The following is a 22792-nucleotide window of genomic DNA, read 5'->3' on the forward strand; positions in this document are numbered from 1 at the left end:
TAGTGGTCTGTAGGGATCAGGACGGGTTCCCAGGGGGCTTGCATCAAGGCTTCTAAGTAACAAAGAAAGAAACGGGACCAGTTGACTGAGTATTTTCCTCTGGAAGAAATCCTTCCTACAGAGTGATCATGTGGTATTTACTTGGGAAATATAAAGCCTGAAAAGGCAATGTAAATAGACTGTAAATAGGGCCTTTCAAAATAAGTTTTTCCATTGAGAATTTGGAAATGTTCTTCACTCAAGAGTGTTTCAGAGGCAGTAGGCTGGGGCGTGCTGGCTGCTTTCGCTGACCCTTTGTCACTGCTCCATGGAATTGTACACTGCATTAATCCTATCAATATCAGCTTTATTTTTTTTTATATATATATATAAATATTTTGGATTGTAACTGTGTAAAATAAACTACACTACCATTGCTATCCGTTAATACTGAAAGCACAAGTGCTATTCCACCGCTAAGCCTGGAGAAAGAAGAGCAGCAGTGCTACTGGCCTTGTCGTTTGCCCTGTTATTAAATAGGCCGAGAAGTGAGCTCCCATGAACGTGGAAGCGTGGTGGTGTTTAACCCCAGTCAGCAACCAAGCACCACCCACCCGCTTGCTCACCCTCCCCCTTCCGGTGGGATGGGGGAGAGAATCAGAAGAGCAGAAGTAAGAAAACTTTGGATAAGAATTAAAATAAATTTAATAATAAAGTTTAATAATTTAAATAAAATAACAATAAATAAAATTGTAGTGAAAAAGAAAGCAATGAGACAAAGAAACAAAACCCAGGAAAAACAAGCGATGCAACCATTCATCACCTGCCAACTGACACCCAGCCACTTCCCAAGCAGCGGTCACTGCCCCTGCCCAACTCCCCCCAGTTTATATACTGGGCATGACGCCATACGGTATGGAACAGCCCTGTGGCCAGTCGGGGTCAGCTGTCCTGGCTGTGCCCCCTCCCAGCTCCTCGTGCACCTGGCAGAGCATGGGAAGCTGAAGAGTCCTTGACTGGTGTAAGCACTGCTCAGCAACAACTCAACCATCAGTGTGTTATCCACATTATTCTCATGCTAAATCCAAAACACAGCACTATGCCAGCTACTAGGAAGAAAATTAACTCTATCTCAGCTGGATACAGGACAGGAAAGCCGTGAATGTCTCCCAGGCAATAGTAAAAGCATTATGTTTCGTTTTGCATGGTTAAGTATGCAGCAGGCTACTGCAAGGGGAGAGGTGGCACTCTGCAAGGTAACGCCAGTTTTCACCCAGATCAAGGTGTTCTCTGTTCCCCTGTGGCCCCTCAGCCCCCAGGCTGTGACAGTGATGTTGCCCTCATCCAGCTAGATTTGTGGCTCTGGCCCTAAACACTTACTTACTTACCAAGCAGGCAGAATACAGCTGGACTTGGACTAAGGAAACAGCCATCCCTGGGACCACATCAAACATGCAGATGCTTTAATTTTTATCACGAAGGACCAGGAAGGCTGGGAATTATCCTGGGGAAAGGTAGAGTAAGTTTTATAGTTCATGTATTACAAGAAAAGTTACTTCCACAGTAATACCATAATTTTCTCTGCTAGGGCAGTGCAAATCCTTTAGGAAAAAAGGGAGTTGGTTATCACAAGTACAAGAGGGAGCAGGATTTAACACGCACCTCATTCATTGAGCACAAAGTGGCAACGACAGCTACAGGCTCTGCAGAAGAGAGCTACCCTGCACCACAGCCCTCTTTGCTTAAGGGAGAAAAGTCACTGCTCTGAGAAAGCCCTTGGCTGTAGGTGCCCATTTACAAGCCCCCTTTTTAAGAAGGGGGGGTTCCAGCTGAAGGGTTTCGGGTAGGGAAAAGTCACTACCCCGCAAACAGCAATAGAAATTCAGGATCATCTTGTAGAAAGCCAGTTGGTCATCCCTTCCCGCAGCCCCTTAGGGAACAGAGCTTAACATAAATCCTCTGTTGCTTTACTGTTGAAAAACCCCAAACTGCAGGCAAGTAGCGAAAGGGATCTGACCAGCACTAGAGAAACTGGACATTGATGAGTTTCCATTAAAATTGGAATAGTCAACCCTGATTTTATTTTTAAAAATCTTTTGAATGGTATTAAAATGACTTGAGTTTGCCTTGGTAAGGTTCACAAACAGATGTTAGTGATGAGTTTCATTGCTTAAGATACAGCGCTGTAAGTCTCTACAGGAGATGGTGGGATGAGCTGAGTGGCACGGATTTCTCTGTGCCACTTCCAGCTGGCCAGAAACACTGGCTTTTGGGTGAAGAAAAACCTGCTAGAGCTCGATTGCTTTGAATATGCAGCTTGGTGTAGTTATCCAACCAGACTGCATCCACGAGGAAGCCATCGCATCTTAAATGGGTCTTTAATGGTAGGAAGTTAATTGTATGCAGTACATCATAACATAATAATTAGAACTGTTCAATTACATGTATGAAAATCTTTATTTGAAAATACAAACATGATTTTTAAACATTTTAACAGACCTACACTGCAACCAAAAAATAACTTACATCTTTTTGTACATTTTTTTTTTCTCTCCAACAAAATCTGTTTAACAGTAAGAGTGAGGCAACAATTTCAAGCTGCTGTGACACTGATGAATATCCATGGAATGTGTCAATAGCCAACAACTGAAGGGGGGGACAGACGAAAGCACTGAATGCCCACAACAAATTAGTGCACATCACTGATCAAGTACCATTTATACAAAGGATTTTAAAAAAAAATTGGTTCCTTCTACATGAATTAACACACTCATTTTGGAGCAAATATGAACACTAAAACAGACTTCATTATTAAATAATCTTTTTATAATGAACATCAATGAAAAGACTGAAGTTTAAAAGGGCAAGCAAAATGAAAGTTGGGGCAAACAAGGACTACACAGAGAAGAGAAGCAACTTGTCTCAGGCATTTGCTTTCCTTGTGCACTAATATGCTCAGCTTGTCACATGAAACTATCATTTGTAAAGGAGAGCTGAATCATGCGCTCACGGTCACGTCTCTCCCTTGCCGAGGCCTAAAAACCCCCGGAGCGTCTATGAGCGCAGAAGCATCGCAGGCCAGGTCTAAGTGTCTCCTTACCCCCCGCAGCAGGACAGGAAGACCTGTTCACCTACGGGGGGGAGGTGGTCAGTGCACCACACATCAACTTAGAGAGAATGATACAGTTCTCTTAAAAACAGCAGATTACTTTTCTCTGAAGTCAAATATTGTTATTCTTCCAAAAAGGAATTATGCAACATCTGTAAATAAATATTTTAATCTATTTTACAAACTATAGACTATGGAATAAATACAAAAAGTTTCATCATTCCATACAAACGCGCTTCTTTTATTTAAAAGGTAGTGTAGTGATTAAATATTTTTAGCACAAAACTAAGCTGACTTCCTGGAAACAAAGCCCACTGAAACATATCGGCGTGTAGCAGACCTGCTGCAGACTGTCCCTTCTCTTCTGCAAGTCTCGACCATAAGTAACCACTACTCAAAGTCCTCTTCGTAGTCATATTCATCCAAGTCTACATCAGCCAGATGGGAAGGCATTTCGAAAAACGGTCTTTTTTCCATTTGATACTTCAGGACGTTGGCCTTCTGATGGTCTACAGGATTCAGTTCTGCTTCGTACCTGGGAGCAGGCAAAAAAAGAAAACGAGAGTTTCACTATGTTGGGAAGCACCCAAATGTTAGAACACTAACAAGGCACCTGCAGGAGGAACATAATTTCCAGTATTTTATATTTACAATAAAGAAACATGTAACCAGAAGCAGCACTAGGTTTCTGTAACAGTTACTTAAATTAAAGCTAGCTTACTCTCCCATCACACGCAGAACTTACTCGTGAGATCCACAGCTCTACTGAAAGGACTCAAAGCACATCCTTCTCTAGTGGACTACTCATAAGCTAGAAACGGTCAAATGCAAGACTTAAGTGCTTGACAGAAACCCTTCCAGTTCTTTTCAAGAAAGCTGAAATTAGGCTGAATTAGGAAGAACAAACTACACCTGTAGTAGATAAAAAAAAAAGGAAAGAATACTGAAAGTGTTCTTAAAATGCACTTGAGCACGAGGAAGTGATAGCAACCAATGTGTATTTAAAGCAGATGCTAGAAAGCAAGAGGCAATTGTTTAATGAGAAATTACTGATAACCTCCTGCTGATTACAGAAATGAACAGATGGATAATGAAATGTAGTGCTTAACTAACTCAAGTCAGTGAAGGCTGATACCTAAAAAAGAACTGCTTCAGCAGTGTTTAGGTGGGATCAATCTATAACTGACAGCTGTTTAAAAAAATTAAACAGATCTCTGTAGAGATTTATGATGTCAGATGAAAGCACTGACCACTTCCCGAGCTAGGCTGACTCAGGTTCATGCACGTCTTCAAGTGCTACTGGATCTCACCTCAGCACATGATTATTTCTACCTATTTAAACAGACCAGGCAAAGAACGAGCTTTAGACACCGCAGTATCTGCTCTTCAGATGTGACTTTACAATGGCACGATGTAGTGATTAGATGTGTTCTTTCAGCAAAAGACATCGGGCAAAGAAGAGTTAAATACTAAGAATCCACTATGAACACTAAAATATAGAGTAGCATTAATAGCAGAGGTGGGAGGAAGGACATTTTCAATTGTTAATGCAATTCTGTTGAAACACTTCATAGATAAACTATTAAACATATTAAGCCAGCTTTACCACCATTTTGAGTAAAAGAAATCTAACAAAATAAAAGATGCTTTGATAACATCAAGATTAAGCAGTGCGTAAAACATAGTTCCTGATTCTCTTTCCTTTTTTTGTTATTTCATCCTTCCCAGGGGTATTAAAGCCTCGGTTATGGGAGCATCAATCCAGTGCTTAGGCAGCGAGCAGAATACCTTGGGTTCCTCCCACAAGTTCCCCACTGATTTGAACAGGAAACAAAAGTCATCCTAAGCATTACTTTACCAAGTTACACATTTGAAAACAAGGATTTGGAAGAAAGATGCATATTCTACCATAACAACAGTTTTGGCTCACAAACCTGTAGCTTATAGTCTTCTACACCATTAATTCCACCTTTTCGAGAAGGATTTATTTGTTTGTTTGTTAAACAGAAACATCTTGAATGGACCTGTTGGATTTGTTTATTGCATAGTGATACAGAGAGGTGACGGCAGCTTTTCCAGTCATTAAAAAGGGCAGCATGAGGCCCTCTCAGATACTATTTGTAGGTTCCATCCATCCCATACTCGGAAGGTTGTTATTCAAACATTATTGGACCAAATTAAAAATCCCACTCTCTTCCAAAGCTTTGGTGGCCCCATGGGATATCCCTTTTACTCCTTTCCAAGACATTTAAGTAAAGGAAACTTAGAAACATTCTCCCAGTTCTACATATCTGGGCACTAAAATTGAGTTACTTCTCATAGTATTAGAAAGTCTATTGCTACTTCCCAGCACAGAGATTTTTATGAAAATATAACCATACAGCTACAATACCTCTAAAAAGTCCTTCCCCCCCGCCCCCTTCTCTCATTTCTAAAGCTCATGTAAATGTAAAGAAATCAGGCTATTTCTAGATTTCTGTATACCACTCCCAAGTTTCAGATCAACTGTTTTAACAGGAATGTCTGGAAAATATTCACCATAGAAGTAATCAAATAAAAGAATTCATACTGGATTGTCAAACAGTCACTTCAGCTTGGGCAGGCATTACAACCCTTTAAGTTCACTAAGTGATTTTAAGGAAGGTTCTGTACAACACAGTAACTTAAAATGCTCATAAAAAGTTATTGTTAATGTTTTTGTTCATTAGACTCTCCTAACAGCAGCCGGGAAACTTTTGTGTTTCTCTCATCTTCAGCAGTAGAAAATAAGCTTCATTTTTCAGGATAATTGTAGAAAAAAAAAAGATTTGGGCAGTCCTACTTCGGTATTAAGTTTTGAAGAAACTTTTGCTGACCTTCACTTCTAGAAAGCATTCAAACTAAGTCAGATTTGACAACACCTCCCTGAGCCAGATCAGAACACTTTTATTCTCTTTAGATTTTCATTTATTTGCTCACAACTTAGATTCACTTGCTTATTTGATAAACAATTTGGAAAGCATCCTAACTTTGCTCTTTATTAAGAAAAGAATCTCAATTCAGCAGTTTAAATGCAAGAGTCTTCACAAGCTTCCGATATAAGGGTAGGCAGAAATCAGTAAGATGAAGTGTTTCTATTTAGTCAATCCAAATATATCTTGCATATGGTTGTGTATATGATACTTGAAACACTTTGACAAATTACAAAGTGGTAGTTAATGGAGACACTGAGCCTTACAATCTATACTCCAAGGAAACAAAGCACAAAAACTTCAGGAATACTTGGATGAAAGCTTTTATCCGTCTGTGTGGAGGGCCAACAGTTAAGCTACGGCCTATGCATCAAACCCAACTAGGGATACAGAAAGTAATTACATAAAGTGCCTGGGTTTTTTGGGGCTGTATTTCCATAGGATGCAATATTTTTCTTTAATTGTCAGGTTTTTTTCTACAAGATATGTGACAAATCTGCTAATCCCAGAAACAGAGGCAACCGACAACCAAAGAGTCACTTGAGTTTACAAACACCAGGCTCAAAAGAAAGGAGAAACTGGGTGTTTTAGCATCATACGTTGTCTCTCCTCCATATCCCAGCAGTAACACACTGGTTTTCCTTGAGGAGGGTATTTACACAATGAAGGTGCATTTTTTCCCAGGTTTTAGGGTTATTAGGATTCTGCTTTACACACCGTAAATTCCACAATATTCTCTGTATTACTTAAGCTGTAATTGCATGCATATATAAAGAAGCCTGTGCCTATACCATGGAGACAACAAACTTCATGGAAGTACCTAAAAAACTAAGTGTCCAAGACCTGTTAGAAGTTTACTGAAGAGTGAAAATTTAAGATACATTTTTAAATATAATCTGAAAGTTTAACTTGAGAAACATTTTGTATTTTAGTTTATTTTGTCCACTTTCTGTGTAAAGCCATAGAACCATAGTTTCAGGTACACCTTGAATACACTTTGTGTGGAAGAGAAGTGATCTGACCTCAAGAATACTGGCTGTGAATTTTACAGCTTTTATCTTCATTAAGAGCAGACATCTTGGGAGGAGTGGAAAATACATAAAAATAAAATAATTTAGTCTAAACAATAATCACAGAGATGCTCCTAGCTCAGAGGATATTAGAATAGACTAGACTATTTCAGTTGGAAGGGACCTACCGCGATCACCTAGTCCAACTGCCTGAGCAATTCAGGGCTGACCAAAAGTTAAAGCATGCTGTTAATGGCATTGTCCGAATGGCTCCTAAACGCTGACAGGCTTGGGGCATCGACCACCTCTCTAGGAAGCCTGTTCCAGCGTTTGACCACCCCCTTGGTAAAGAAATGCTTCCTAATGTCCGGCCTGAACCTCCCCTGGCGCAGCTTTGAGCCATTCCCACGCGTCCTATTGCTGGATCCCAGGGGGAAGAGCTCAGCACCTCCCTCTGCACGTCCCCTCCTCAGGAAGTTGTAGAGAGCAGCTTTGATGTAGGAAATGCAGGAAAATGTGTTTTCTCTAAACAGGTCCATCAACGTAAGGCCCAAAACAAGTTAAATTTATACTTTTTTTCCCTTGTCTTTTTAAATAATGAAAACAATGAATAGCAAATTCAGGACTTCTGATTCCAAGAGGTTCTGGCAACTACATACGAAAAGTAAAGGAGTGATTTTGAAACAGCAAGATTTCTTATCTCATTTACTCTTACAGAACTGTGAGAAAATACTTGTAAGCTGATATAATTTTGAGTTCAGAAGCGAGAATTTTGTCCCCCAAAGGCTCTTAATGAAGCTCTTCATTCATTTAACAGCAAGCTGCAAAAATTAATGTTGTATTTTGTTTAGAGTTGAAGCTTTTTCAAATCTTCTTTCCTCCCAAAATTTGGAGTAGGACCTTTTCTTTGACAAAGCTAACGTGATCACAAACTGTCAAGGAATATTTTATTCAAGATACAAGCAAGGTTCTTCCTCCCTCGCTGAGCACACGGCTAAACACAAACAGCAACATTCTACAAAAATAGCATTAAGGATGATAGCGATGGTGAGGCTCTACATTAGTAGAGAGGATTCGTATCAACTCTCCTGCTACATTTCTTACCCGTCATTCCACTGGTCACTTGCTGCCTCTTCTGCCACCAAGATATCATACTCTTCAGCAGCATACTTCTCCCAATCAGAGACCTCTTGGGTTTCACCATCACCATCCTAAACAATCACATTGCAAGTTATACAAAAACATATTAATTGTTGAGCATATAGCTAAAAAGACTTTTAAAGCTTCATACTCACCCGCAACATAGAAAACTGATCCTTCTGTTCATGGTCAAGGTATTTTTCAATGTTGAAAAAAGTATCAAAAAACACATTTGTCAACTTACATCGCTTTAAATCATGCAGAGTAATTTTTCCTGTAAAGAAGATTATGAGATAAGATATTCAGAGCTGAAATTACCCTTTCTCCAAGAAGGAGGAATGTTATTCACAAGTCAAGTCGTCATTATGCTCAAGAAAATTTGTCACTGATGCTCAACACAATGGGAGAGAAGTGAACAGATGAAATACACACCTAGAGAAGCATCCTTCCACGTGGACAAAACTTTTAAATGTTTCAGATTTGTTACTTGCTTTAGCTGTCATCCTACTGTCCTTCATTATGTTGGAGTGAGATGCAGTCTGCCTCACTTCGCTATTAAAAATCATGTAAGCTGATTGTCTAAGCTTCCTCAAGAGATAGAAGTCTCTAGTGAGCTAGCCATTCCTTCCCAAGAAGTGCTTGGGTAGCAGGTAGGAATCTCCTCTGGCAGTGGCCCTTTCTCCTCCCTGACTTGAAAAGACAAACGTATGACAGAGGTGACAGGGTGTGACTGTGCTTCATACGAATGAATTTTTCATAGAGACTAGCGTGCCACACTAGTCCAGCCTGATCAATATTTACTGCTTGAGAGGAAAGCTGAATGCTCAGAGATGTTTTGTTTGTTTGTTTGTTTTTTTATAAAGCAATACTTTAAAGACTCAAATCAATGGATCCATTAAGTGTTAGAAGTATGTCAGGTTGCTCAGAAATGTTACCTTATTTCCAAGTTGAATATTAAGCTTCTGCAGAAAGACTGAAAAATACCAGACAAACAAGGAAAGACAGATGGCTATCTTTAAAACTCCCCTTTATTGATTCACCTTAAATACAATCAGCCTTCTGTTGTCAACCAAAGAGAGGCTAACTGCAGATGTTACAGAAGAGTTCAAGAAGAGCCAGACTTAGAGCAGTATTTCCTCAGCGTACTGTCCCGGCCTCTAACAAAGTATAACTCAAGGACATCAGAGGGAAGCAAACTCTGAATCTCGTTTGGAAATGGTTGCCACACTTGCATCTGTTGCCATCTGAAGTGCCTTAATGTATTCTGCCTGGCTTAGAGCTGATGCTCCAGAACGACACGAATCCCTCGTGGCACCTGCGTCCTATCTGTCAGACCCACACAGATGTCTGCTGCATTGGGCCATCTCAAGTGGCAGCAACTCTCCACAACCAAGCAACTGGTTTGAGTCCTAGTTATATAAGCTCCCAATTTAAGTTAGACACCTATATTTGGTTCCTTGATTTGCTCTCCAGTTTCCATTTATTGCAATGGGAGCTTAGACACCTAACACTCACGTAGATGCCTACGTTGTCTCTCAAAGACCAACAAAAAAAAGAATGAAATTGAGAAAACTAAATTCAAGTCTTCACAAATTAAAGAATTTGCTTTTTGGTACACAGAGCATCCTGTAGCAAACTGTATCACAGTTTAGCCATAAATGTATGAAAATGCTTTCTTTTGTTTCAGATCTACCAAGTGAAATGTCATTTTATGCTGCTAGTTTTTGTATAAGAACGCAACAGAAGAACTTTTTTCTTACTCCACCTTTTAAACATCACCCAGATTTTATGAAAAACCATCAACGCTTCACAACTGGATTTAATTTTCATTGCCCTAGATAACTCTCGTGTTGGTTGTGTTTCACAGTCTCCTTTTATCATCTTCATGATATAGAACAGATGCATCAATCTTGTTTCATTTGAAATGCAGAACAGAAACATTATTGTAAATATCTGCCTTGCAGAAGCATAACGTACCAGACTGGAAAGGAACCCCTAAGTTTGAGAGGCTAACGTAGGCACCATATAACAAATGCTTTGCTCAGAGCTTACTTCACCTCATCTTAAATGCTCCCCACCCCTCATGCCTTATACAATGTTGGTCTAACACTTCATTCCACTGATACCTAGGATTGAGTTTCCAGCGAAAAAATACAATTTTTTTCATCTGCCTTTAGAAATGTGTTTTCACCTAGCAAATCCATATTAACTTGGTTTAAATAAGAATAGGAAGCTTTAAGTTCTAGTTTTGAGCTATTTCAATTCCCTCAGCGTGCAAAAAATTAAGTCTCAAAAGACAACTGCCTTTTTCTCCATACTAGACAGAAAGCAGGCAACAAACAAGACTTAATTGATTCTCTAACCATAATTTTAGACAGTAAACAGAACCACCTACTGACACACTCAACTAAAGCAATATTTGAAATTCAAGTAGGAAACACTCATCTAGAAGTATCTAAATGTGAAACACTAGCACAACATCACATTTGCTAAACAAAAGCATTAAATAAGACTGTCAACAATTTTTTTTTTTTACCATAAAAAAATAGTAAACATTAGTATATGAGATAGAGGTTGCTACTCCTATCAAACCCTTCAAGAGCAAATAGGCAAGTTCTAAATTTATTGAAATGCAGAGTCTGTACAATAATAGCAACCAGAGTGTATGCCAAGTCCTTTTAGACACTGAAATTCATATTAAAAAAATATAACCACAGTAAGGGTTATTAGCACTAACTGTGGTCAAGCATTGAGACATTAAGTTTAGATAGAGGTTGACCTCAGTTGTGTTGAGTTCAACAAATCCCTGAAAACTAATCCACCATGGCTACAACAGTTTTATCAACTTGAGACAAATATCAGAAACGGCAAAGAGGTAGAGGGCCATGAACATGCAAGATATCACTCTTCAACACCACAGTAATATGTTTACCAAGGCACGCAAAAATATTTTTAGTATTGAGCAGCACAGAAGGGCAAATGTGAAGTGAGCATCATGCTCATGTTGTGAGTTTTTTCTCAGGTGTAAAATGTAAACTCAAGTTTCATCATCTAAAGATCATACATGTCAAATGCAGGAGGGTAAAATGCAGGTAATAGCCAAAACTAAAAAGAGTTTAATGTTCAGTTATTTTTAAGCCCTTTGACATTGACATGAACTTCCTAAGGGCAGCTTAGGCTTCTAACCTAAAATAAGTCATTACTGATCTACAGAGACAAACACTATTTAGAAACTGTTCCCTCTGAAGAAATCTCAATTAAATGAGTACTGGAACAGGTAAGAGGCAAGTGGACAGAACAGTCAAGACCTTTTCTTGAGAGCATCACATAAGCCAAATAGTGACAATATTTCATTTAAGACTAAACATGGCTACAAGCCCAAAATAAAAGCCTACAAGGAATTCTAAAGCAGCATATTAAATTTTAGTATGAAAACAAATGCCTGCCTGTCATTGGAAGACCATTCAATTAATCAGCTCTAACAGACTTTAGAGAAAAGACAACCTAAAGGCGTATTCTTTGTATGACCACTGAGTGCTCTTAAGGGTGCACTAACTCCTAATGCAGAGAATCAGAAGTTACAGATGGAAAAGGATTTTATTACCTTCATATTGTGGCTTCACGAGATCCAGCATCTGGCACAAACAGTCTTCAAACGGCAAAGGTTCTATGGCCATATTATCTAATTTTTGGCACTGTTCTTCATAAAAATACTCCAATTCATACATAGACAAAGCACCATCCCCATCAAGATCCATGCAGCGAAACCAGTATTCAATGCTGAAATTCAGTAATTAATAGCAAAGAACTGTTTATGCAAACTTATTACAGAATTTTAAGACTTTCTGTTGCCTGTTTTAAAGGCTACACTACTTACAGATGCAAAACTAGACTTAAGACTGCATTCCATAATGCCATAGGAAGTCATTAAACACCACCTACTGTGGTAAGAGTTTCTGGTATTTGCTATGCCATACATTACTGCATTGAAAACACACTTGTTAGTTGTGGGTGCGTGAGGGAGATGACGACTAAAACATGTGGCTTTACATAAAAACTCAAGGGAGCCAATGAAAAATTGAATTGTGCATCAAAACCCATGTTCTTTTTTCATATTGAACAAGCCAGCGACACGTCACTCAACAGGTTTCTTATCAATATCCTACAGCTGATGCTAGCTGTATAGTTTCCCAAAGTCACTGGCATCATGAAACAACTGCAATTTCCTTTATCTATGACCCTGACTGGAAGGAGGCCACACAGGGCATATGGAACAATAACATTTAATTAACCTCTTAAAAATCATTAAAATAGACTTTTACAGCAGCAACAATAGGAGACACTGAGAAATAAGTATGATGCAACAAACTAGGCCAGTTTTCCACTCATGTTTTTATAGTTCAGCTTCTCCTGTCAGAGTTCTAGCTGAGCATCAGTGGTCCCCATTTAAGGACTAGAAAACCAATAAAGTCAGTCTTTATTTCTGTTAAAACAAATTCATTCTTACCTAGTTGGTGTCTTCTTGTCCTCTTCAGATATCAAAAACCAGACAAAATCAGCATAGCTAATTTTCCCATCTTTTTGTGCTCTTCTACCTCTTGAAGGCCAATGAGGACAAACAGAAAAAATTTATTTTAAAACACCTAGCTTTTACTAACTAAAATTAAGCATTATTTTCCTTGTTGCTATTAACTGTTTATTTAGTGCTAAATGATGCAGTGTTCGTAAGGTGACTTGTCATAGACTACTTTGATCATTCAGGATAAGGAGCTTGTGTGCTCTGTTCTGATTCTACTGCAACAGGTAAAGAGGAAGGGAGCAGCTGGAAGAGGAAGGCAGCACTCTGTCCAGAAGGATGTACAGCTTTCCTTCCTGGGCAGCAATACCACTGCTCAATTGTTAACAGAAAAGATATCTCAATTCATTTTAAAAAAAAATATATTATGTACAAATACACATGCTTTTTAGAATTTCTGTTCAGGTAGAAGTAATGAGAACTTAAAACCATACAGAACTCCACTAGCTAAAAGTGTTGGAATGGAAATATAAAAATGAAATAAAAACATTCAGGAAGTAAGCGTTCATGGCAAGAGCGTAATTGTTTCTACTCTCATACCACAGAACACAGCATCCAAATACATTCTGAAGGCACATGGTGAACCTGTCTAGTAAAAAGTCAGGTAAGCAGTTCCTAGACATATTACATTTCATTCCTAAAAAATCAATTTTTTGCTGTTTTATCCTCAAGATGTCTAGAAAAATATGGTATATGTTTTGTCTTGCCCAAAAGACTCGCATAAAGGAGTAAGCTCTAGACATAGGCCTGCCAAGTGCCATTTCACTCATTTCAGCTTTTGTTATTTCTATTCATCAGTCCCTTTCTAGCTGCAGATATTGTGCTAGCAAAATGTTTCAAAAATGAGTAAAATGCCATAAATACACAACAGGAAGTCAATCCAAGTGGGGAAAAAATGAAGAATGACTGTCAAAAATGCGAATTAACTCAACTGGAGGCATTTTTGTAAATTTGTTGATGCAATAAGCATTGATTTTACTAGTAGTACTGAAAAGCCCAATTCCCTTTGAAAATTTTACAGGTTTGAGGGATGGAAAAACAACAATACCAATACTTCTTCCCTTCCTCATTGCTATCCCTGCTAAACCATACAATATCCAATTGCAAGTGTTCACATGGGTAAAGAAAGAAGAATAAAGAACTTGGACTGAGCCAAAGGTTCCAAGAGCACTCCAGTACTATTAGAGTTTAAACTACAATAGTAATTCTTGAAATTCACTGCTCTCTTTCAAGGGGAAAGCATTTTTTTCTGAGAATGTCACACGATTTAACAAGCAAATATTAAATTGGATTTAGATCAGCATACAAAATAGGTACCTTGTTACTGCTCCTGAGAAGATCCGCTCTATCATCCTATTTGAAATTGCTGTGAAAAAACGTTTAAAATAGTGTCAATTATATAGAAGTTATTTTTGCTTTGTATTGTCTAGTTGAAGAGTTTACTGGAACCCTCATATATACACAGCTGTGAAAAAGATCAACTCTAGTGCTTATTAATCCCTTTGAGTCCTCTTGGAGAGGATCACATAACACAAAGTCTCCAAAGCAAAGCTAGAACCAAGCAGCTTTGAGTTCAGACTTGATACAGAAATAGTAATAAAAGTAGTGTAGTAATAAAATTGGCTGATTAATAAGACAGCATTTACCAGTTCTTTGACAAGTAAATCATGTTTTCAAGTGCCATTACATTTTATGCGACCTTGGTTTTGGCAAAGAGCCAAAATAGAATTGGCACATTCATACATAATGAGCATACCTAACTGATTCTGGCATGGGTCTATTTCTGACATGATTCTGATCCATGCTTCTATTTTGAAACCAGTTCAGGGATTTTAGAGACATGTCTTAACTGAGCACTACCTCTGTAAAGGATACTCAATTTAGCCCGAAGAATTTGTGGATGATACTCAAAGCAGCACATGATACTATTCTCACAGAAGAATTACTTCTCATTATTCTAGCTCTGAAGTATTTTTTCAGCATTGTAGAAATACTGATAATTAAAGCAGGTGGTTAACCATTCAAATAGTTAATCTCTTATGTACTTATGGTGATGCTATCACCGTATTATTCTGGTAAGGACACTAGTCCCTACTTAATATTTATCCCCAGAACTGTAGGATAGCCAGTTTGTTTCAGACATATGTGCTGCTGCTTCTTCTTATCTACTATTGAAACACTGAAGTTGTTCAACCTTCTCAACAACAGCTACTTACTTTAATATTTTCTTACTACACGTAAATCTTCAATCTAGCCTAATTTTAGACCAGTGACAGTACAAAAGGAAGGGATTGATGAAACCTGATTATTTAATTTTGACATGCCAAAAACAGAGGTTTAAGACTCAAGTTGGGTTATCATATCCATTTTATGCTATTATTTAGTCTAGTTCTCATTAAGCAGCAGCTGTGAAGCTTTAACCAAGATTCCATGGTTTAAAGGATGCAAAACTAAATTGCAAGTGGCATCCTATCAGTTCTGCTTCCTTTCTATAGAGTACTATACTATACTTATGCCATACATTTAGGCAACCACTCAAATGACAGCAGCTTTCTTCCTCAGTGTCCTAAAGTGTAGTCAGACTTCAGTAGGCAAGTTTTCAGAAGCAATCAGAATTGTGTTTATTCTTTTTAATGTGGGATAATATTCCGTAATCATTTTGTGCTTAAGTAAGCTTTCCAGTCCTGAAGGGAATACTTTTAAGATGACAATGGACGCAAAGCATCCAAAAAACCCTCAACAGTTCCATAAAAGATACAAGAATATTTGAAATAGGTACAAGTGTGGAAGACTACAGAATCACAGTCATTGTGTATTGTGAATGCAGAAAATGTAAAGCGGCCAAATAGTATTAAAACAAAATGTACTGCAGCTAAGTTAACAAAACTTTAAAATAAGCAAAGTACCTGAATGTATGTTTGCCGCCTTCTACTCTTTCCATACCTTGCCATAAGAGCCATGCTACTTGAATAATATCAGTAAAATGGGTTTTCTCCAAGATAACCCAAACCAGCCAAATGCAGCCATTTATAATATACCAAGACTTAAATGATTTTTTTTTTTTTTTAGATCAAGACTACACACTTACAAACTTATTTCCTCCTCTACTTCTTTCCCAAGATCAGAATTCAAATTCAGAATTTTCTTCCAATTTGGTATTGCTAGACACAAAGCGGTGTCACAGATTACTTGTCCTGCTTTATTTCACTGAGTTAGCAGGATCAGCTATACCCACAGACTCATGAACACTGGCCTTGGCAGTTAACCACTTCATCGGGTGAAAGTTTACAGGTCATTTAATACATGTAAACAAAGGTGTGTTGTTTGTCATACCATGATCATTATGTCGAGCTAAATCCTTCCGATCAATATAGAGGTCATGGTCTGTATCCAGCTCCCAAAATTTGCAATAGATAACATAAAAATGTTCATATGAGAAGTACTCTGTCAGCTGGTTAATATCAGCCTCCTCTTCCAATAATGCCACATTCTATTATCAGAAGGATAAATAGAACACATTAAAGAATTTGTAAGACATTTGTTGAATGATCTGAGATCTCATAACCAAGTTAAAATCTAACGCTATTTCAGTGGAACAATTTTTATCTTCAGAGACAGTGCACACCATGCAGCATGACAGCAAAGACTAAACACACAAGGTAGAAAACTAATGTGTCCATAGAAGAATGAGGAGATCATCCAGACTTCTACAGCTCTACATAAAAGATGACATTTAAACATATTCTAGTGTATAAGAATTAATGCAATTGAGCCTTCACTAGTTTTTGGAAATGGAAGAAATGCTACTTATGTTACTCCCTTAAGCATTTAGTTAATGCAGTTTTTAAACTTGTAGAAACATCTGTCTTGCAGAATTTTAGATATTATGTACCTGCAAAAAGTTGCTTTTCCTGAGCTCGTTACAAGTTATTTTCCCAGACCAGGACCTATTTACAGTATAAAATATTCTCTGTATAACCTGCAAGAAACAGAAAATGGAAAGGTGATCTTAGGTATGCTAACTAAATACCCTCCCAAACATTTTTCAAAGATAAGTCTTAGCTCAGCTGCATTACAGGACTCCATCTTTCCCCTATTTCTATTCTTCTCATTACTTAGCAGGTTGATCCTTCTCTTATATGTCATATTACCAAACCATTTCTAAACCTATATCTAAACTCATCTTTACAAGTTTTATCTCAATGCTACAGTACCCGTATCTCACACAGTAAAGCTGCTGAATACTTTTATGCTATCCAGATTATGTCTATTGGCAATTTCACTACCTTCCAGTCTTCCAGATCTACAGGATATCATTTAATAAACCTATTAATATATCTCATTACTTCAGATTTAAGACCTATATTTACTATAAGAATATTTTACTTCATAAATGAAGTCACAGAAATAGAATTGGGACTGTTTAAGGATCAAAGTACAGGGGTATCCTGTCCTGTATCCAGCTGGGATGGAGTAGCCAGCATAGTGCTGTGTTTTGGATTTAGCATGAGAATAACGTTGATAACACACTGATGGTTGAGTTGTTGCTGAGCAGTGCTTACACCAGTCGAGGACTTTCCAGCTTCCCATGCTCTGCCAGGTGCACAAGAAGCTGGGAGGGGGCACAGCCAGGACAGCTGACCCCGACTGGCCACAGGGCTGTTCCATACCGTATGGCGTCATGCCCGGTATATAACCTGGGGGGAGTTTATATGGGGGGGGGGGCAGGGAGGCAGCAATCACTGCTGAGGGACAGGCTGGGCATCAGTCAGCAGGTGGTGAGCAATTGTATTGTGCATCACTTGTTTTGTATATTCTATTAAACTGCCTTTGTCTCAACCCACAGGTTTTACGCCCCCCCTCCCCGATTCCCCCCATCCTACGGGGTGGGAGGGGGTGGGGGGGGGAAGGAAGGGGAGTGAGCAGCTGTGTAGTGTTCAGTTGCCACTGGGGTTAAACCACAACAAGGGGAATGTTGCTATTTCTGAAGTCCGCAAATACAACAGATCAACATTTGACAGAAATACTTCCTGCAGGTGCAGAGATAATATTTTTTCCCCCATTTAATTTTATTCTATTTATAGTTACTTGAAGAAAACCCTGTTAAGAGTATTAAAAGTACATAAACATTTTCTAATTGAAGAACAAAAAAAAAAATCTATGCAAGAAAGATGACTAGTTCTTGTGCCATGACTGATATTGGAACCAGAAACAAATCCACTCAGCTGAGTATCCAACACTTTTGTTTAAATGAGTTTACACATACATTATTTTGATAAACTCATCCATTCAGCATGATTTGCTTAGTTTTAGTTTACAAACATCAGACTTCAGATACTTTTTTTTCCCCCGTTTCTTAACTGAATTCAGTATTCACCTCAATTAGTTTGACTTAAGTCAACCAGATATACATTTCAAGTCAGTCATTCACCACTAACAAAAGCAGACAAAAAAATCTAAACATATTGTGAACTATAACTGCTTAATTGGAGATTGATTATACCTGCTAATTAGCAAGACCAAATATTGCATGTGTAGCATTTCACTTGCAACCCAGTAGTTACTAGCTAGAAGAATCATTGCTTTAGGAATCCTTTTCCCCCCAAATAAAACCTCTTCCAAACTGAAGAGTTTATTATTTAAATTTTTATCACTTCAGACTGTAATTGTAGTAAATCAATAGTTTAAACAAACCAATCATTTCTAAATTACAAATATAAGAGTAATTTATTCATAAAGTTTTAAAATAAAGCTTAAACTGTAGCATGCAGCAAGCTCTGCAGCTCTTACTTTAAAGAAGAGCAGCTGGTTCAATAAATCCAGAAAGGAGAATAGACTAGCCTACTGAAACTTAATTAGCTCAATTCTAATTGTGAGTTTAGGGAAGGCCCATTTTTGGCTTATACTGCAAAGCAATTTTTTCTAAAAAGGTTTTGCCTTAGCTTTGCAACTTAATCCATCTGCATATCATTATTTCATCTGTTATGCATTTAACTGGTCTAAAAATAAAAACAAAATTGAATGTTTGCTAAAGACAACTGGGAACAGACTTAAATGGTTTTCTAAAGTGAATTGAAGCAGACTATAAGCAAATTGTCAGAGAATTGCCTTTTTTACTGTGCTGCACAGTGGTTTGTTAGAAGGGAGAGGAAACAGTGCAATACAGAGATTACAATTTCAAGAATTCATAGTTCTGATATATCCATACTTGCAGATTAAACGTAGTATCTCATTTGTCAGGGCAAACCTTTTTAATATATTTCAGCTTTATCTTGGAAATATGTACCTAACCTTACCACTAGGCTGACCAACCAACCTATACTATAGCCTAGCAGACAGAACTGATTGCTTCCATGGTTGAACACTTACAAGACACTTGCTTCACTAAGGCGATGTATAGAATGTATATATGCATACACACACACACATATATGTATGTGTAAAACAAACACAGCAGAAGAATGGATCATTTAATTTGTAACTGGAAGTTAGCATGAACAGATGTTAAATCTTAAGTGTAATGCTTACAAAATCCTTTATCTAAAGCTTCAAGTAGCAAGGTAAAGCTAACAGAATACAGTATGAAATGCCTTATTTCATCTTAGATAAAATAATCTATAATTATTAGTAATAACTTGCAGGACAGAATTTTAGAAGACTGTATTGGACAACAGTTACTCCATCCTAAAATATGACAAGGGCCAGCAGGGTCCTCCTGCCATTTCTTGATCTGCAGAATAGCATTCCAAATATTGTTGCTATATTCATAGCAATACTAGTTTACTTCTGCGATTTTTGATTAAACACTGATTTCTGTTGAAGACTACACTAAATGTCGTTAGTGAAGTACTGCCAGCACTCATTTATTCAATATTGCTAGGCTGAGGCCTAGTCAAATAAGCTGCTCCTCCAAAGAAAAGTAACTGGAAATGGCAGGACCTTTTCCCTCCTACAGCCCTTCAGGACAGGCAGCAAGCTTTCACAAATTTAAGCAGCGCAGACTTTGATAAAACCCAGAATCCATTCAGAATAAAAACTACTCACAGGCAGAACATTTCCTCCCGTCACATCTGACAAGAAAGTTCTGGGAGCTCATGTAATCATTATAACAAGAAGCAAAACCTAATGCAGCAGGACGTATTTTGAGAAGCTGGCAGTCTCTATAAGAAGGATATGAGGAACCAAAACCAAACGCTTTCAAAAAAGCTTCCACAATTTTGGTCTGGGTCAAACTATAAGCGGGATAAAAGATGATCAACTCTGCATGTTTTTTGTTGGAGAATATTCATTAAGCTATTTTTCACATGCACAGAGAAAATGAACTGAATGTCATTTTGAGGAATTTTAATCTTTTGAGACTTCAGTGGAACCAGCTGTCTAGTCTACAGTTGAGAAAGTCTAGTGTCACTGATTTTTCCCTTGGGTACAGAAAGAATACTTTAGTCACATAACCTTAGGAAGAGAGAAATGGAACTTTTCACATATAAAACCTGCTTAGAAAGAAAAATCCCCAGAGAGGAAAGTGGCAAGCAGCTTCAATATTACCATTTTTTTTACTTAATACTGAACATAATCATGTTACTATAGACCTTTCATTCAAAATTCCATTTAATTAAATCCAGAGTAAGGTCAAGATTCTAATGAGCACAGTCTATAGCCACAATCAAGTGTTTAAGATAACAGTCTGCTCTTCATTCAATGTTCATTAACTTATCCTACACTATTACAATTCAGTGTTTCTCGTATTAGCATTAAGTTCAGCAATTTCTTATAAATGTTAAGAAAAACTATGATGCTTAAGAAATTGCGTCTTTCTTCACGAGATTTCTAGTTATGTAGAAATAAAGACTGACAGGATACTCGAGTTTTCTCAAGGGACCAAGATGCTTATACATATTGACTAATCAATCATTTTCATTTTCCTACTTAGTTAAAAAATAGCTTTTCCAAATAAAAATCACTTACTGTGGTAATGTACCGAGAATGAAATTCAGATGCTTCTTTTAAAAATGATAGGCCAGGATGAGTATTCACCACATCCTACAAAAACAAGGAATAACAATACCCCAAACAGTATTCATTAGTGACTATATAAAACAATTAGCGCAGAATAGCACATCTGCTTCCTTAACCAAAACAGTTCAAATTAACTACCACAACCATTAATGATAACTTAGTTTAGAACATGCTTCATGTAAATAACACTGCTGACTTTTTAAAAATAAAATTATCTTTTAAAGAAGCCAGATAAACAAAAGCTTTCCTGTATTTTAGATGGGATGAAGATTTTGAACACTGCTGACCGTTGTAGCTTCTAATTCTGTGGCTGACTATGATTCAGTAAAAGCCAATTTTGCTTTTATTCATTCATCAGTAAAGGTGGTGTTTGCCACTCTTTGAGAGAAACTGTATTAGGTCTTAATTCATATGCCACTTTTCCATTGCCCATCAAAGGGCCTCCTTGACTTAAATAACTTCAACTGCTTTTCTAAACTGTAAGGATTCTCTGATACATGTGCTATTCCTGCAAGCAATTTTAAATCCATGCATCTTACTGTAGCTCTTAAAAAAGACCTCACCTTATATAAAATGATTAACTAAATAAGTCACTCACTAACATCTCGGTGGACAGTACAAAGTGAGTTACACTAAATATTATCAATAAACTTTAATGAAGACCACGAAAAAGTATATTTAGCTCCACAAAAAAAATCAGGGCTTTGCCAACTCATCATTTTGTTGTGTTTCCAGAACTAGTTTCAGTTGCAATTTACTTGTAAAAAAGGAATGAAGTCTTCTTGCACCAAGTAGTTGCATCCAGGGTTCATTAGAAGATGAACAAACTTTGCAGCATCATCATAGCAGGTCTGAAGTATTCTGAAATGTAAATATTTCCATTTAATACTCTACACAGAAAATTGCTGATGCTACCTTGTACGGGCATCCTAGAGCAAGGCCTATGAAACTGCAACCACAACATTTAATTCAAAAGCTAATTACAAATGTCAAAGTACACTCCAAGTGAACTTATCAAAGCAGTACTGTCTCATACATTTACGTTAAAGGAGGTGGGTACACCATGTTATTGATTACATGAAAGGACATTTTTCAGTTAGAACTGGAAGAACTAGAAAGAAAAAGCATTTTGTCCAGAAATGGCATCGGCAAGTTAGGGCCATGGTTTTCACTTTTCCCATAAACAGCCAGTCATTTACCAAACAGTTTAAAAATCTATAAACACTGTAAATAAAGATTTATTTGCTTGTTTATGTTAAAGTGATGATTTACTTACATTTTCCCAGGTGGAAGTTTGCTGTCAATGCTTGATTATGGGAAAGCGTTTTATTCCCCTTTACAGACTGAAACTCATTCAGAGCTTAAAATATCACATTTCAATTAAAAAATACAGTACTTCTAAAAAAAAGTAATCTACTTACTTCCGCCACATTGCAATGAATTTATGAACTGACACGTATCCTGTTCGTTCACCTCCAGCACAATAAAACAAAGGACCTTTCCAGTAAAGTGGGCATTCACAAGCCTAGAATTAAAGTATACATCAAGTCAGTTCATGGATTGCTTATCTGAGGGTTACTCCCTCATTTATAAATCTTTCAAAAATTAAATTTTACAAGTCTGAAGAAGAAAACATTAAGGTACAGATTTTTTTTTTTTTTTTAAACTGTTTCTGAAACAAACTGCACTCTCCAAAATAATTAATTTTAAGCAACTGCTTTAGGCTAAAATCCAAACGTGGAAAGCAAAACATAGGGCAACTTGCAGCATTCCTAACAGATGAATGCAGTCACATGCCTGCTCTGTCCACGCTCCAAGCAGCTGAACAGAGTCCATGCTAACAAGCTGCGCTAAAGGGCTGGGTATCTTTAAGCTGAGCTCAAGACAGCACAGTTATACAGCTTCTGAACTGGAGCAAGTTTACATTTGTCTGGCTCAAAGGATGGCTCAACTCATCTGCATTGTTCCACACGCATGCACATCATCTATCCAATTTGAAGTAGTAGGCTAG

At 37.6% G+C, this 22792-nt stretch overlaps 1 protein-coding gene across 1 annotated transcript in view; it reads right to left on the bottom strand.

Moving 5' to 3' along the window:
* Positions 1-3478: 3478 nt before the first annotated feature.
* PPP2R3B (protein phosphatase 2 regulatory subunit B''beta) overlaps positions 3479-22792 on the bottom strand; it is a gene marked incomplete at its 3' end in the record, with an annotated part of 52981 nt that continues 33667 nt past the window's right edge. The window contains exons 4-14 of the mRNA XM_082337840.1: positions 22203-22306; positions 21540-21642; positions 20731-20805; positions 16658-16744; positions 16099-16255; positions 14083-14131; positions 12697-12786; positions 11794-11969; positions 8345-8463; positions 8154-8260; positions 3479-3623 (exon numbers count right to left, since the gene is read on the bottom strand). Coding sequence (XP_082193966.1) covers positions 3479-3623; positions 8154-8260; positions 8345-8463; positions 11794-11969; positions 12697-12786; positions 14083-14131; positions 16099-16255; positions 16658-16744; positions 20731-20805; positions 21540-21642; positions 22203-22306 — 1212 coding nt within the window. The remainder of the gene's footprint in view (positions 3624-8153; positions 8261-8344; positions 8464-11793; positions 11970-12696; positions 12787-14082; positions 14132-16098; positions 16256-16657; positions 16745-20730; positions 20806-21539; positions 21643-22202; positions 22307-22792) is intronic.

Source organism: Platalea leucorodia (genome assembly GCF_965183815.1).
Source record: "Platalea leucorodia genome assembly, chromosome: 2".
Classification (NCBI taxonomy): Eukaryota; Metazoa; Chordata; class Aves; order Pelecaniformes; family Threskiornithidae; genus Platalea; species Platalea leucorodia.